The sequence below is a fragment of the Aspergillus aculeatinus genome, assembly GCF_003184765.1.
Source record: "Aspergillus aculeatinus CBS 121060 unplaced genomic scaffold BO66scaffold_45, whole genome shotgun sequence".
NCBI lineage: Eukaryota > Fungi > Ascomycota > Eurotiomycetes > Eurotiales > Aspergillaceae > Aspergillus > Aspergillus aculeatinus.
In genome coordinates, this window is record NW_020291514.1 from 283,572 (window position 1) to 296,860 (window position 13,289).

Here is a 13,289-nt window from a genome sequence, read left to right on the forward strand (position 1 = left end):
TTTTTAGCCCTTGGTTACCTTTATTTATACGCTTGTATGACTGTTTATCAGAACTTTCCAGCTTTTAAACTGTCTCATGTATCATGGAGTATCTTGACCCTCTAGGCTGATCCTCACCCCCGGTCTGATTGTATGTATGTCCGTGTCTCTATTCGCTTTCCATCAAGCCACCCCCCCGGATCCCCCCAACTCACGTACTTCCCCGATGTATCTCCACCACAAAAGAACCTACTCCTCCAGTCCACCAACCTTCTCCCCCCTCCACCACAACCACGTCACCGTAATCAACCCCTTCAACCCAACAGCGGTCCACAGCGCCCCCTCCAACCCGGCCTCACTCCTCGCCCAAGCGGCCCCGATAACGACCCCCAACAACAACCCCACCACCGCGCCCACCCGCCGCCACTCATCGGGATTCCTGACCACCTGCACCCAGCCGAACCGGTGCAGCACCGGCCCCGAAAACACATCACAGTAGATACTCGTCAGCACGACGGAGGTCAAGGCCGAGAACCCCAGCACGCGACTGGCGACCGCCTGCCCGCTACTCTGTAGCGCCACGAGCGCCAACGGCACGGCCACCGTCCACTCCAGCCGGTCCTCCGCCTTGGCGGGCCGATACACGCTGGTGATCGTCGCCGCGGCCGCGATGCACGCCGTCTGGAGGGCGAACGAGAGCGCCAGCGCCCCGCGACTGCGGGCCAAATGGCGATGGCGGTGAATCCCGGCAAAAAGCACACTCCCCGCGCAGAAGCTGCCGATCGAGAGCAGGGACTTCTGCCACCGCGCCGTCGCGTCGAGCCCCGTCAGCCCGAGGCCCGCGTACACGGTGTTGCCGGTCTGCATGGAGACGAACGAGCCCCAGATGAAGACCGCCGTCGAGTCGAGCAGGCCCGTGATTGTGTAGCAGAGCAGGAGGACGAGGTCCGTCCAGCGCTGCGTGAGCGGGGTGCTGAGGTGGGCGTGCAGGCGGGTCAGTTGGGTGTTTGTTGTTGTTGTTGTTGGTGGTGGTGGTGGGGTGGTGTTGGGGTTGTGCATGCCTCCTAGGAGGGGGTCGCGTTCGTGGGCGGGGAATTCTTGGTAGGGCATTGTGTTTGGTTCTTGGGGCATTGGGGGGAGAGGTGTGGTGGTGGTGGTGGTGGTGGTGGTGGTACTTGTGGGTTGGTTGTACTGGGTGTTCGCGGAGAGGAGCGTGACGGGAGCTGAGGCCTGATGGTGGTCAGTGTTCCTGCCGGGGTTGGGAAGTGGAAAGAAGGAAACACCTAAGGTCTGGAATTGGACTTGGGGTGATGATATCGCATTCAGGGGTTTGCCGGGCCCTGGATTGTCGAGTATGGACAATAGGACTTATTTCTAGTGCAGACAGACACGCTGCGTCGCGCTGCGTCGCGCTTCGTTGACGTCGAGATGATCCTATGACGTGGGTGCTCCGCCCTATAGGGCTGTACTTGATATGCCTCCAATCTCCATAAGTTGAGCTTGACTTGCTGGGCCGTCGGGGCTTAAACCGGTTCAAGTTTACGTGGGCGTGCCGAGGTGTTCCGAGCAAGCAAAGAAAAAAAAAAAAAAAAGAAAAAACGGGGCGGTCTCACATGGACCGACCAGGTCCACGGCGTCCGCCCCACCCTCAAAGGGATCCTGCAGACTGCAGCTCGGAAAACACAATCCACCTGATCGAGTGCTGTTATCGATTCGTGATGACATTTACGCTAGCCACAAGGCCTAACACCCAGAGACTAGTGACCCCTCATTGATGGAAAGAGTGACAGCATATACAGCCAGAAGTGAGGGATTCTTCAAGAAGGGAAGTACTATGTAGTATACATGTGCCTAATGACAGCGATGGTATTTACAAGGCTCCGGTGAGCCTAGCTTGCGTGGCATGCGGGGATGGCCCCTCGTTAGTTGGAGAACAGCCGTTGGAACCAGCTCATTTCCTCCCGCCGCTTCTTCTCCTTCGCGTTCTTAAAGCTTGCCCAGATGATTCCCGTGATATAACCACCAATGTGCGCCCAATGGTCGAGGGCAGGGGCGCGGAAGGTCATCGCCAGACGGACGACTTCAGCGGCAACAATGGTGGAAAGGATAAACCACCCACGGGCTGAGACCACTCCTTGCCAGTCCTCCGGGAGGAGGTAGAAGGTGAGATTGTCGCTGTTGAGAACATGATTAGTATGATGGTTTACCACGCGAACAAGAACGAGATGCATACTTTGCGTGGAGTATACACCAGCCTGCGACAATTCCAGAAATCGCTCCACTGGCTCCAAGTGCGGTGACAGTCCACTGGCCCAGGAGAACATGCGCCGACAGAGAAAGGAGGGATCCGACAATACCGGAAGCCATGTACAAGCACAAGAACTCGCCCCGACCGACCTCATCGTGCACTAAAGAGAAGATGTAGATTAGCTCATCGAAGACCATGGCAGGGAGGCTAAAGGGACTCACGTCGTGTGCCAACAAACCAAAGCATCACCATATTGACACTCAAATGCAAGGGCTTCTGGTGGCTGAAGACATTGCCAATGATGCTAAATGGGCGAGGATAAGCGGCAACACTGATGAAGTAGCGGTTGAGCAGTCTCCAGGATGGTGGCCATGCCCGCCATAGAGCAAAGATTCCAATGTTGATACCGATGATACCCATTAACGTGGCGGCAGCGCGAGGAGTTTCTGGCCATAGCCGATCTGCTCGGGCGGGAGGTTCATAGAACACCGCAACGGCATAGCAAAGACCCAGGGCAACCAGACTAAATATGAGCGAAGGCACGATCCGGCGACTCTATTCGCATCGTTAGACCACATCTCATGCAAGAGCTGGGGAGGAAGATTATATGCCTCACAGGCAAGGTGAGCGTACCGTTGTCATCTTAGTCACGTCAACGTCAGTCTCCATGGCACGAAGGTGGTGCTTCTGGACCCAGGCAAGAAGAGGGCGCTCGCGAGGATCCGCGCGCTCGCGGACTATATAGCAGTCAAAGGTTTAGCAATTAGCCATAACTCTTCATCAGGTCACAAATATTCTTACGTTCCAAAGCGGAGGTATCTTCGACCTTCTGCAGGGCAGTGTTCCGTTCCCTCATTTGCTTGTACTTCTCCTGATCCTGCGCCGCACCCTCCAGCCACTCTTTGCGCTTTTGTTCGTCTTCGGCCAGAAGTCGCTCTTCATTACGCTTCCGCATCTCTTGGAAAACACTCTTTCCGGAGACATCCTTGTTCTCGCCCAGCTCGGCTTCGTACTGACCACTCTGGGGCTTGTAAAGACCTAACTCCTCGGCCCGCCTGATGAGCTTCTGTTCCTCTTCCAGCTCCTCACGCTCGATACGGGCCATAATGGCAGCATCCTCGTCCATGGGGTAGTGCTCGCGAAGGTAACTCAGGGCTGCATCAAGACTGTGCGGCCGCACCGAGCGACTGATGTCGACGGGGAGATCCAGATCCAGGGTACCATTGAGTCGTCGGCCGTGAAGCACGGCGAGGACCCGGTTTCCCATGGACTGGGAGACCTTGGCACGGGCTCCGAAGATGGCATTGATGTCGGCGAGCGAGAAGGGTTCTGGGCGAGGCTTTACACCATGGTCCACGGCAGGAGGCTTGCTGGAGCGGAGCGGGGCGGAGGTCTGGAACGAACGAGTGGGAACCGGAGAGAAGACGAGCGGGTTTCGACTGTGGCGGAGCGCGGATGCATCACGGAGAGAGCAGAAGGAGCGCGCTGAGAAGAGGTTTCTGTGGCGTGAGCTCGAAGGCCGAAGGGAGGAAGCCAGATAACTGGCGAGGGGGAGCGCCTTCGGGCTGACGGAGAGGAAGAGGCTCGAGGCCCTTAGCCCCGGGCATGGAGCGCGCCATGCTATGCCCAAGACATTGCTCATAGCGAGCGACAGTAATTGGAGACCGTGCTACCACAATACAAGTTAATGACGCGGGCTGACCTGACAATGGACAAGTAGAAATTCCAAGGAAGCTGGGATCGGTCGATTTTCTCCGGCCGCCGGAAGTTGTTCCGAATGGGAATTCTTGGGTAACGTGCGCTCAACAGACGTGAACGGACGAGGACCACAAGAAAGCGCTGAGGATAATCACAACAAACCCCAGTTTGCTTCCAGTGACTGATCTCTGAGATCTGAAGTTTTACTCCCTTTGATGTCCCCGACTCTCTGTGGCTCCAACAAGCAGCACAACACTTTCGCTATACAGTAACATCGAACGTTATCGCAGTATCGTCACGTGGTGATAAACCGCCGGTATCATCTGTCGCAACGAGGATCAGAACAGACAACCAACTGACAGCACGCAGAACAAACAAAGCACCTTTTCTTTCCACAAATCTCCCTAAAATCTACCTTGCTATACCACACTACCCCAGTGACTCAGCCAATACACCTACAACCATGTCCGGCGAATCCCTCCCGATCTCTCCGGCCGCCTTCGCCGAAGCCATCCAAGAGCTACCCCTCCCCGTCCTCTACGCCAAGGTCTCCGAGATCCGAAATTCGATCGCCCACCTCCATCGCTCGAACGCAGAACTGCAGACCTTCATCGACGAGTCGTGTGAGAGTGACACCGAAAAGCGAGAGCTGGAGAGCTATATCACAGAGAATAAAGATGTGCTCACATCTATGATGGAAAGGGTCACGCTACTCAAAACGGAGGTCGAAAATCGCGGGCAACAGTGGATCGAGCTGGACGAGATAAAGGAGACAAATGGCGATACACATGAGGCCCCTGCGCATTCAAGTCAGACAAATGCTGTCTCGACGAGGGAAAATGCTTCCGGGAATACACGAGGCGGGGGACAAGAGGAGGAAGAGGAAGGTGTTTATTTGTAGGGGATTTGTTCTTGCAGCTTGCATCGTGGACTCTCTCACTCAAAGGTTTCGATTCCTATGTTGAGAAAATGTTTATTGAAGTGATTAATTGGCCCATAGACTTGTATACCCAGGACATAGTCATCTTCAATACAGTGCTACTATCTAGTGAGGCCATATGCGCTTCTCTAGCGGAAAACATACTCCCTTAGGCCAAATCTGTGACAGAAACCACAGATAATCTGGCGCTACAGCATGATTGCAAGTGAAGCTCAATTAACAAGCAGTTATCTATCAGATTCGGTGCACCTCATTGTCCAATCTAGGTAACACACTCGAGCGGGGAGATAGCTGCCCTGCAAACACTGCAAACCTATCACGTGCTCCTGGAGCCCACTGCGTCATAGGAAGGCTTCTAGATCCCATCTCGCGGATGATGTCCGCCTGATCCCCGGCGCGTCGGAGTACATATTACTACCCCTCTGTACATACAGTCCTTGTCTTTGAATGGCAGTAAACACTCCTGCCCGTCGCTCAACGCGGCGCACTCAGAGTGATCGAAACCAGCACCATGGATCGAGTGAAGATCAGCGAATTCCCCAAGTCTACAGGGAAATGCTGGCCGAGGCCGAGGCGCGAGAGCCTCAGCTCCACGATGATGACCGCACACCAAAGAGACGCAAAATGGCAGGACGAACTCAGATACCCAGCGCTCAAATAGAACTTCCAAAGGCTCCGCCATCAGTCGATAATGAAGAGACCACCAGCCGACAGGTTCAGACGGTGTATGACTCGCCCTCGTCCTCGTCCGAAGAGTCGGACATGGAGTGGGAAGACATCAGCTTGCAGCCTGCAGTCTCCGAAGCGCTATCAGATGACTCGTCGATCCAAATCACCTTGGACCGACCACAAGATCGTGAAAGACAGAAAAGAGCACTTAGACGGCAGCCGATAACGGCCGCAGAGAAGCGGTTGAGACTTGACATCCACAAAGTCCATCTTCTCTGCCTTTTACGCCACGTACAGATTCGTAATAGATGGTGCAATGATGATGAGCTTCAGGTATGTTCTGGTTCTATTATCGTTGGCACCTGTGACAGTAGCATGCGAGAATAGCTTATAACGGCTCTCCAGCTCTGACTATCGTACTAGGGCGCACTCAAGAGAATGATATCGAAGCAGGTCATATCTCTGCTGCACCCACCCGAGAGTAAACCAGAGCATTCCAGGTCTACAACGTTCATAGACGGTCTGAACCAGCTCAGTGACGCATTTAGTAAACGATTCAAAGTAACAAAGCCCGGCCTCAAGCGATCACATTGGGCTCAGGGCCCGGATGCTCTGAAGAACCGAGTGGTATTACTCACCTCTTTCATGATGTAACTGTACCCTGGTTGACCTTGGACCAGGAAACGATCCTCTCTAATGCCGAAGTGTTCACTTCGCTCGAAGATTTCAGGCAACAAGCGAAAACCTTGCAAGGATCTCGTGATTTTGGTGCACAATTGTTCTGTGCTTTGCTACGTTCCGCAGCTGTGGAGGCCCGGCTGGTCTGCTCTCTGCAGCCTCTGCCCTTCTCGGGCGCCACTAAGGAAATGACCTCGAACGTATCGACAGGCAAGACATTTATCATGGCAGCAGACAGCTCGGAGAAATCCTCGGACGATTCAACACGGGTCAAGTCACGGTCGGGTGTGCAGCGACTCACCCGGCCAGGGTTCAAACCATCACGTCCGTCGACCACTCCCAGAGAAAGTAGGCCTTCATGTTTTTCCCTGACCGAAATGATAACATGCTAATCTCTACATCGAAGTCCCATACTCTCGTAATCAAGAGTCGTCATACCCGGTGTTCTGGGTGGAAGCATTCAACGAGGCAATCAATAAATGGATCCCTGTCGACCCATTAGTCACGAGGTCCCTCGCGAAACCGTCCAAATTCGAGCCTCCTGCCACCGATCCGAACAATCTACTAAGCTACGTGGTGGCATTCGAGGACGATGCCTCCGCTCGAGATGTGACCCGCCGTTACAGCAAGGCGTTCAATGCCAAAACCCGCAAGTTCCGCGTCGAGTCCATCACCCGCAACGCAGCATGGTGGGATCGCGCACTTCGGGTCTACGAGAAACCGTTCCTCGAAGACCGCGACCAATTAGAAGTCAGTGAGCTCACGGCCAAGACCGCCGCCGAACCCATGCCTCGCAACATCCAAGATTTCAAGGACCACCCCGTCTACGCGCTGGAACGCCACCTACGACGGAGCGAGGTCATTCATCCGAAGCGAGTGATTGGACAGGTCAGCCTCGGCAAACCGGGGTCTAAAACCCAGGTCTTAGAGCTGGTATACCGCCGGTCGGACGTCCAGACTGTGCGCAGCGCCGATAAATGGTACCGGCTGGGCCGAGATATCAAAACGGGCGAACAGCCGTTGAAGCGTGTCAAAGCCCGCAAACCTTTGGCTAGCGGACTGCCCGAGGATGATGACGAAGAGCGTGATGCACCACCCCCGGAGACCCCTCTCTACGCGATCTTTCAGACTCAGGTCTACGTGCCGCCACCCGTGGTGGACGGACGAGTCCCCAAGAACGTCTACGGGAATTTGGATGTCTACGTACCTAGCATGGTCCCGGCCGGTGGGATCCATATCGGCCACCCGGATGCGGCGCATGCGGCTCGACTGCTTGGGGTTGACTTTGCGGCGGCTGTAACCGGCTTCACCTTCCAGGGACGCCACGGGACTGCTGTCTATACTGGTGTGATAGTTGCGGAGGAATATCGCGAGGCGCTTCAGGAGGTCATCGAAGGCCTCGAACAAGAAAGATTGCATGACGAGCTGGAAACGCGGACCGCAGAGGTGTTGAGAGCGTGGAAGCACCTGCTCTTGAAACTTCGAATCGCGGAGCGGGTCAAAGGCTATGCGATTGAGGGTGATGATGTCGACGAGGGTGCGAATGTTGAACCAAGCGAGGAGGGCGATGGGCCTGTGGATGACGACATGGGAGGAGGCTTCATTCCTGAAATGGACGGAGAGACACCGGGAGATGGTGGGTTCATACCTGAACCGGACACGGAGACAGCAGAACCGTCGATGGCAGGGGGCTTCCTACCGGAGTCAGACACGGAGATAGCAGGACTATCGATGGGAGGTGGTGGCTTCATACCGGCATCGGACACCGAGACACCAGACCCCTCAATAGAAGGAGGCGGCTTCCTCCCAGAACCGCCCTCACAAGGCCCCATGGACCTAGACGATGAGCCATCTACAAGTCGCAGTGCTAGCATATCGACTGCGCCTGCAGTGCCCCCACCACAGACCGCGACAGCGGAATTCAACCCTGCTACGCCTCGAGACACACCTCCACATCCAAGCCCAGCCGGACCATCGCGCTACTCGCTAGTTGTCGTCCCGAAGCCGAAAGAGGAGTTCATCGAACCCTCACCGTCAGATAACATCACCAGCGAAGCCTCCACAATCCCGCGCACTGCTCAACTCGATCGACCCAACGATAGCGCACCTTCGCAGGAACCTCTCCCCTCCGCCGCACCGGACACCAGCAAAGCGCTACCCCCGGCCGAGAATGCGTCAGCCGACGCTCCTGACCCACTCCTAAACCCCGTACAATCCCAAGCCTCGGATCCCTCCTCACGCAGAGACAGTGAGACATCATTGCTATCGCAGGATCCGGACGACGAGGATGCGATTCCAGAGTGGCTCATGTCGGATTAGTCAAGATGGTTGGATTTTGGCCAATCGCGTCTGAGTTTCTGGACTATAGAACTATAATATCGTCATTTTCGGAAAGCCAGAATCAATACGTGTAGGGATATAACGTCAAGGATGATGAACACATGAAATGCATGAATACTGTAATTTCGATAACACCTTCGTCCTTCTCTACTATACAGCATTGGCAACCCAACTTGAACCTGAATTTACAAATCCTGTCTAGTGGAAGATCTTAGCACATTCATCCACAGTCTCTCGTTCGAGTGAAAGATCAGATCTCCGACCGTACGGCGGGGTCTATTATCCCTCCGAATCAAATCAAACCAACCAACCCAGCAGGCAGCCATCCAGATCCCCGCCCTCTCACAGACCCCTCTCAATCCATGTCCCAGTGGACAAATCCCCCTCAGGCTATCGTATTCATGCAGATTAGTATAAGTTAGCCCGTTAGCCTGGCTATAGATCAAGTTCACTCGCTCCCTCGTAGAATTAGTTACAAAGTGCCAGGGAACCACGCGAGGACCCGGGGAGACAGTTCGCATTCCATGCACCTATGCATCTATATAAAAGCTAGAGCTGCGGGGCCAGTAGACTAAACTGGCTACTTTGTTCTTGTTCCTCTGCGCCCCGGACTCCGGGTTTAGTCACTTCCTCACACTCTCGAGACTGACTACTTATAAAACATATCTTGTCCATTGCGTGCGTAAACGATGAGGGTTCTATACGGTGCTTCCACGCAGCACTAACAAATACCATACCAAAGACATTCTACTCTACTTCCACACCAACCACAAGAACAAGAATACCAGAAATCCAATTCAATTGGTGTATAAGGCGACCAGTCACCTCTCTCTAAGTACCCTGAAACCAGACCAAACAAACAAGCAAACGCACACACTCATATAACCAACGATTCATTTTCATTTCTTTCGTGAAGGGTGGTTCGACTACAGCTTCTGACCAGCGGAAGCAGCGGCGACGTCCTCCTCGGAACTCATGATCTGGACCTTGATGGCGCCGGTGCGGGGGTTGGCGGCGGTCTCGAAGGCCTTGAGGGCGTCCTCGAGGGCGAAGCGGTGGGTGACGAGCTTGTGGAGGTTGATGACGCCGTTGCGGACGAGGCGGATGGCGCGGGGCCAGGTGTTGCAGTAGCGGTACTGGTACTGGAGGTCGATCTCCTGGGTGCTGAGGCGCATGAAGGGGATGGTCATCTCGTTCTTGCCGACGCCGATGACGAAGACCTTGCCGCCGAACTTGACGCTCCAGATGGCCGAGCACACGCTGCTCTCGACGCCGGTGCACTCGAGGGCGATGCGCGGGCGGAGGGTGGTCGGGCCGTCGATGTCAAAGTTTAGGTCGGCGTCGTTGAACACGCGGATCACGCCGGCGGCGTTCTCCTCGGCGGACTTCTTGGTGTCGACCTTGTAGGTGCGGACGCCCGGCACGAGGGACTGCGCGAACTGCAGCCGGCTCTCGTCGATGTCGGTGATGACGATGGGGGTGGCGCCCGCGGCGTGCGCGCTCAGCAGCGTGATCAGCCCGATGGGCCCCGCGCCCGTGATCAGGCACGGGTCGCCCAGCCGGAGCCCGCTGCGCTCGATCGCCGCCAGCGACACGCTCAGCGGCTCCAGCAGCGCCCCGTCCTCGTAGCTCATCTCGTCCCCGATCTTGTGGCACCAGATCGCCGGGTGGTTCACGTACCGCCGCAGCAGCCCGTCCACCGGCGGTGTCGACAGGAACTGCACCCGCTCGCACCCGTTGTACCGCCCCGTCAGGCACGGCTCGCACGCGTTGCAGATGATGTTGGGCTCGATGGCGACCCGGTCGCCCGGTTTGAGGGAGGTGACGTCCGGCGCGACGGCGATGATTTGGCCCGCCGACTCGTGGCCCAGGATGTGGTCGCCCGTCACGATCATCGGGCCGATGCAGCCGGCGTGCCAGAAGTGGACGTCGGATCTGGTGGTGTCGTTGATGGTTAGTTGCTCGAACTCTTCGCTTCGAAAGAAATGGGATGGTTAGGGGAAAAGACGGACCCGCAAATTCCAGTGCTGCGGACTTGGATGGTGACCTCCCCCGGCCGCAGACTCTCGCCGCTCTTCACTTCCTCCAGCGTGGGCTTGGATTCCGCGACCCACAGGTCATGCTTGGTGTTGGTGTAGACACCGATGTTGGGCTTCTCGAGCGCGGTGACGGTTGCGGTGGCCATGGTGCTGAAGACGGGGGTAGATTGGGTATAGGGCGGGGGAGTGAAGGGAAGGTGAGAAGGAGGAGGAAGAGAGGAAGAGATAGGTTGAGGATGAGGGCAAAAGCGCGGCGCAGGAAGCTTTAATAGTCAAGCTCGGAAGGGCTTGAGCCCCTCCATGATCAGCATTGGAGCTGGTTGACTGCAGACAGATGGGATCGAATGGAAAACAACTCAGAATGAAGTATGGGATGAAATGGATCCAAGTTGCCACCAATTAACTTACTACTCATGTATTTACCCGGTGGGTTCCCCGCCCAGCGGGGGTTCTTCCCGTACTCTTACTTTTCCAGTACTACGATGTAACTACTAGGTATCTATCTATAGCTAGCTAACTACTCCGTATGGTTGACGATTCCAGTCACAAGGACAAGCATAACCGGAAGATTGTCTCAGCCCAATTTAAGCCTTGGTGGATTGCATGCAAACTGCTCGGTTAATTCGCTCCTGAACATCACCAATTGAGGGCATTGGGTGTTTTATTTTATCACACCCATGCCGCGGTCACAACTTCAGAATGTGACCCTAGAGGGATTCTAGAAGTTGGCCACTTTTGCAGCGAGAGAGAGAGAGAGAGTGTGTGTATGGAATGTGTGGGGTTGATGCCCCACTATGACAAAACGGCAATTCTCCGGTGGCACCCCGCCTTTTTTGTTGTCATCCCGGAGGATTAATTATTTGTAAATATCGAGTTATCGAGTACAGTAACTACTCCGTATTCCGTATTCCGTACTCCATTATCTTGACCACCCGTTGTTGTGCACATGACCCAACCAGAGATTTACTCCAGCCTCAATCATGGATTACTCTTCCCCCTACCGGATCCAGAATCGTCAAATCTATCCCGTCGATAATGAAGAAGAAGAAGAAGAAGAAGAAGAAGAAGAAGAAGAAGAAGAAGAAGAAGAAGAAGAAGAAGAAGAAGAAGAAGAAGAAGAAGAAGAAGAGATCTATTGTCTTTTCCCTCGCTAATATACAGAGTGCACCGACCTCGTCTGCTGCTATCTTCATCACCATCGCCATCGCCCTCACAGCCGCAAAATCCCACTCTCCCGATCCACCCCACCCCGAAAGTGATCCGCCAGCACCCTCCCGCCCAGAATCGTCTCCTCCACCACGCCCTGCACATGCCGGGGCTCAATGCGCCCATACCAGATCCCCTTCCCGGCCAGCGGATGCAGCACCGCCGAAGCTGAGTCCTCCCCGACCACCGTCATCCCCGGCGGGATATACACGATGACGTTTCCAGCGTACTTGTGCCCGCCGATGTGACTGATCAGCCCGACATGCGCCCGGTCCGGGCGATCAATCCTCGCCGCGGTGTCGCCGTCGCCGTCGCCGTCGCCGTCGCCGTCGGCAGCGGCGAACCCTTTCTCGCGCAGCACGCGCTGGAACTCCGTCTCCAGGACGGGCGCCATCACGCCGCAGCGCATGTCGCGCCCGCCGTGCCCGCAGATGAGGACCACGGGCGAGTGCCGGAGGTCGATGGCCTCGGGGAGGGCGGCCGCTAGTTCCGGGCGGCGGCTGGGGCCGCCGTGTCGCGCTTTGGTGGGGAGGAGATGGGCTTGGACGAAGGTTGAGAGGTCGGTGTTCTCTGTGTTCTCCGGGGATGGTGGAGTGGGGATGGAAGGGAAGTATTTGAAGCTGGGGAAGAGGAAGGCGGAGGCTGCTGGTTGGGACGAGGACGAGGCTGGTGAGGTTTGCGATGACGGCGCGAACGAGGAATTCGTGATGAGGATGTTATGGTAGGGCTGTTCGAGGCGGCGTAGATGTCAGTGGCTATTCCTGGTGAAATTGTAGCGCTAGGGCGAGCGGATTCGCTGTTGTACAGCGGTGACAGGGCAGGGTAACAAACTTACGTCGGCGAATCGCCCGCCGCGTCCGAGTAGACCCTTCAGACCCCGCACGAGATCCCCCCAGCTGTGTCCCTCACCATCATCCTCTATGCGGCTCGTCCAGTCCCTCTGACCGGTGCACACAAGAAGCTGCTCCGCGTAGGCCGCCATTGTGCCATTGAGAGCCTGGTCGTGGTCGATCGGCGCGGGCAGATCCGGGGTGGGAGGACATGAGCAGCTGGGATCCGGGCACGACTTGGTCACTGGGAACGGCGGGGGGATGTGAAGGGGAATGCGCCCATGTCGGGATTGTACTGTAGCCGACGACGACAAGAGGCGCGCCCTGGTTGCGAGCGTTGAGCTGGGCTTGTGGGTGAGTCTGGGAAACCGGCAGCTCAAGACTGCGAGGTCGATTGTTTGTCGTGACCTTGCCATGTCCGCGGAGCCCTCGAAAGGGTCAAAATACAGGAGCTATCGAGGAGTGGATCAGGATGAGTCCAGCGAAGCGCTGTAGGGAGTCCTAGGTTCTGTAAGTGAGAGAAAACTTGAGTCGAATTATCGTTGCATGAATGCCAGAAACCCGCTCGGCATATTCGGAGACTTCGGAGATAACAATCGATGATGAATAATCCGGTAATGATGGCAGGTCCGCGCTCGCTCTTATCTTATCGGTCGATGAAC

General features: G+C 55.8%; 6 protein-coding genes across 6 annotated transcripts; 2 read left to right on the top strand and 4 right to left on the bottom strand.

Moving 5' to 3' along the window:
* Window positions 1–36: 36 nt before the first annotated feature.
* Window positions 37–1,528, bottom strand: BO66DRAFT_163131 (YoaK family protein). The gene has a single exon (XM_025642233.1). It carries the CDS (start codon window positions 1,108–1,110, stop codon window positions 229–231), a length of 882 nt encoding a protein of 293 aa, XP_025500919.1. The 5' UTR covers window positions 1,111–1,528; the 3' UTR covers window positions 37–228.
* A 290-nt stretch (window positions 1,529–1,818) lies between these two features.
* BO66DRAFT_394137 (rhomboid protease PCP1) lies at window positions 1,819–4,132 on the bottom strand. The gene is made up of 5 exons (XM_025647921.1): window positions 3,029–4,132; window positions 2,861–2,964; window positions 2,449–2,782; window positions 2,213–2,387; window positions 1,819–2,154 (listed from the first exon to the last, which is right to left on the bottom strand). The coding sequence occupies exons 1-5, from the start codon at window positions 3,867–3,869 to the stop codon at window positions 1,902–1,904; spliced, it is 1,707 nt and encodes a 568-aa protein (XP_025500920.1). The 5' UTR covers window positions 3,870–4,132; the 3' UTR covers window positions 1,819–1,901.
* Window positions 4,133–4,286: 154 nt separating this feature from the next.
* On the top strand, window positions 4,287–4,974 carry BO66DRAFT_394139 (uncharacterized protein). The gene has a single exon (XM_025647922.1). It carries the CDS (start codon window positions 4,389–4,391, stop codon window positions 4,824–4,826), a length of 438 nt encoding a protein of 145 aa, XP_025500921.1. The 5' UTR covers window positions 4,287–4,388; the 3' UTR covers window positions 4,827–4,974.
* Window positions 4,975–5,279: 305 nt separating this feature from the next.
* Window positions 5,280–8,896, top strand: BO66DRAFT_394140 (putative DNA repair protein Rad4). Its single transcript, XM_025647923.1, has 4 exons — window positions 5,280–5,867; window positions 5,958–6,161; window positions 6,215–6,560; window positions 6,619–8,896. The coding sequence occupies exons 1-4, from the start codon at window positions 5,313–5,315 to the stop codon at window positions 8,529–8,531; spliced, it is 3,018 nt and encodes a 1,005-aa protein (XP_025500922.1). The 5' UTR covers window positions 5,280–5,312; the 3' UTR covers window positions 8,532–8,896.
* A 351-nt stretch (window positions 8,897–9,247) lies between these two features.
* BO66DRAFT_380175 (NAD(P)-dependent alcohol dehydrogenase) lies at window positions 9,248–10,973 on the bottom strand. Its single transcript, XM_025645891.1, has 2 exons — window positions 10,565–10,973; window positions 9,248–10,487 (listed from the first exon to the last, which is right to left on the bottom strand). Exons 1-2 carry the CDS (start codon window positions 10,735–10,737, stop codon window positions 9,479–9,481), a joined length of 1,182 nt encoding a protein of 393 aa, XP_025500923.1. The 5' UTR covers window positions 10,738–10,973; the 3' UTR covers window positions 9,248–9,478.
* An 828-nt stretch (window positions 10,974–11,801) lies between these two features.
* Window positions 11,802–13,173, bottom strand: BO66DRAFT_355700 (sucrase/ferredoxin-like domain-containing protein; the record flags this gene model as incomplete). Its single annotated transcript, XM_025644859.1, has 2 exons — window positions 12,633–13,173; window positions 11,802–12,524 (listed from the first exon to the last, which is right to left on the bottom strand). The coding sequence occupies exons 1-2, from the start codon at window positions 13,041–13,043 to the stop codon at window positions 11,802–11,804; spliced, it is 1,134 nt and encodes a 377-aa protein (XP_025500924.1). The 5' UTR covers window positions 13,044–13,173.
* Window positions 13,174–13,289: the final 116 nt, after the last annotated feature.

Bases quoted from the DNA above. Each gene is read 5' to 3' on its own strand.
- BO66DRAFT_163131 (XM_025642233.1), bottom strand. From the start codon at position 1,110: ATGCCCCAAGAACCAAACACAATGCCCTACCAAGAATTCCCCGCCCAC.
- BO66DRAFT_394137 (XM_025647921.1), bottom strand. From the start codon at position 3,869: ATGAGCAATGTCTTGGGCATAGCATGGCGCGCTCCATGCCCGGGGCTA. The intron at 2,783-2,860 runs GTACGCTCACCT...CGATGCGAATAG, and splicing joins ACGTGACTAAGATGACAACG to AGTCGCCGGATCGTGCCTTC. The intron at 2,155-2,212 runs GTATGCATCTCG...TGTTCTCAACAG, and splicing joins TGGTGTATACTCCACGCAAA to CGACAATCTCACCTTCTACC.
- BO66DRAFT_394139 (XM_025647922.1), top strand. From the start codon at position 4,389: ATGTCCGGCGAATCCCTCCCGATCTCTCCGGCCGCCTTCGCCGAAGCC.
- BO66DRAFT_394140 (XM_025647923.1), top strand. From the start codon at position 5,313: ATGGCAGTAAACACTCCTGCCCGTCGCTCAACGCGGCGCACTCAGAGT. The intron at 6,162-6,214 runs GTATTACTCACC...ACCTTGGACCAG, and splicing joins ATGCTCTGAAGAACCGAGTG to GAAACGATCCTCTCTAATGC. The intron at 6,561-6,618 runs GTAGGCCTTCAT...TCTACATCGAAG, and splicing joins GTCGACCACTCCCAGAGAAA to TCCCATACTCTCGTAATCAA.
- BO66DRAFT_380175 (XM_025645891.1), bottom strand. From the start codon at position 10,737: ATGGCCACCGCAACCGTCACCGCGCTCGAGAAGCCCAACATCGGTGTC. The intron at 10,488-10,564 runs GTCCGTCTTTTC...CGACACCACCAG, and splicing joins CGCAGCACTGGAATTTGCGG to ATCCGACGTCCACTTCTGGC.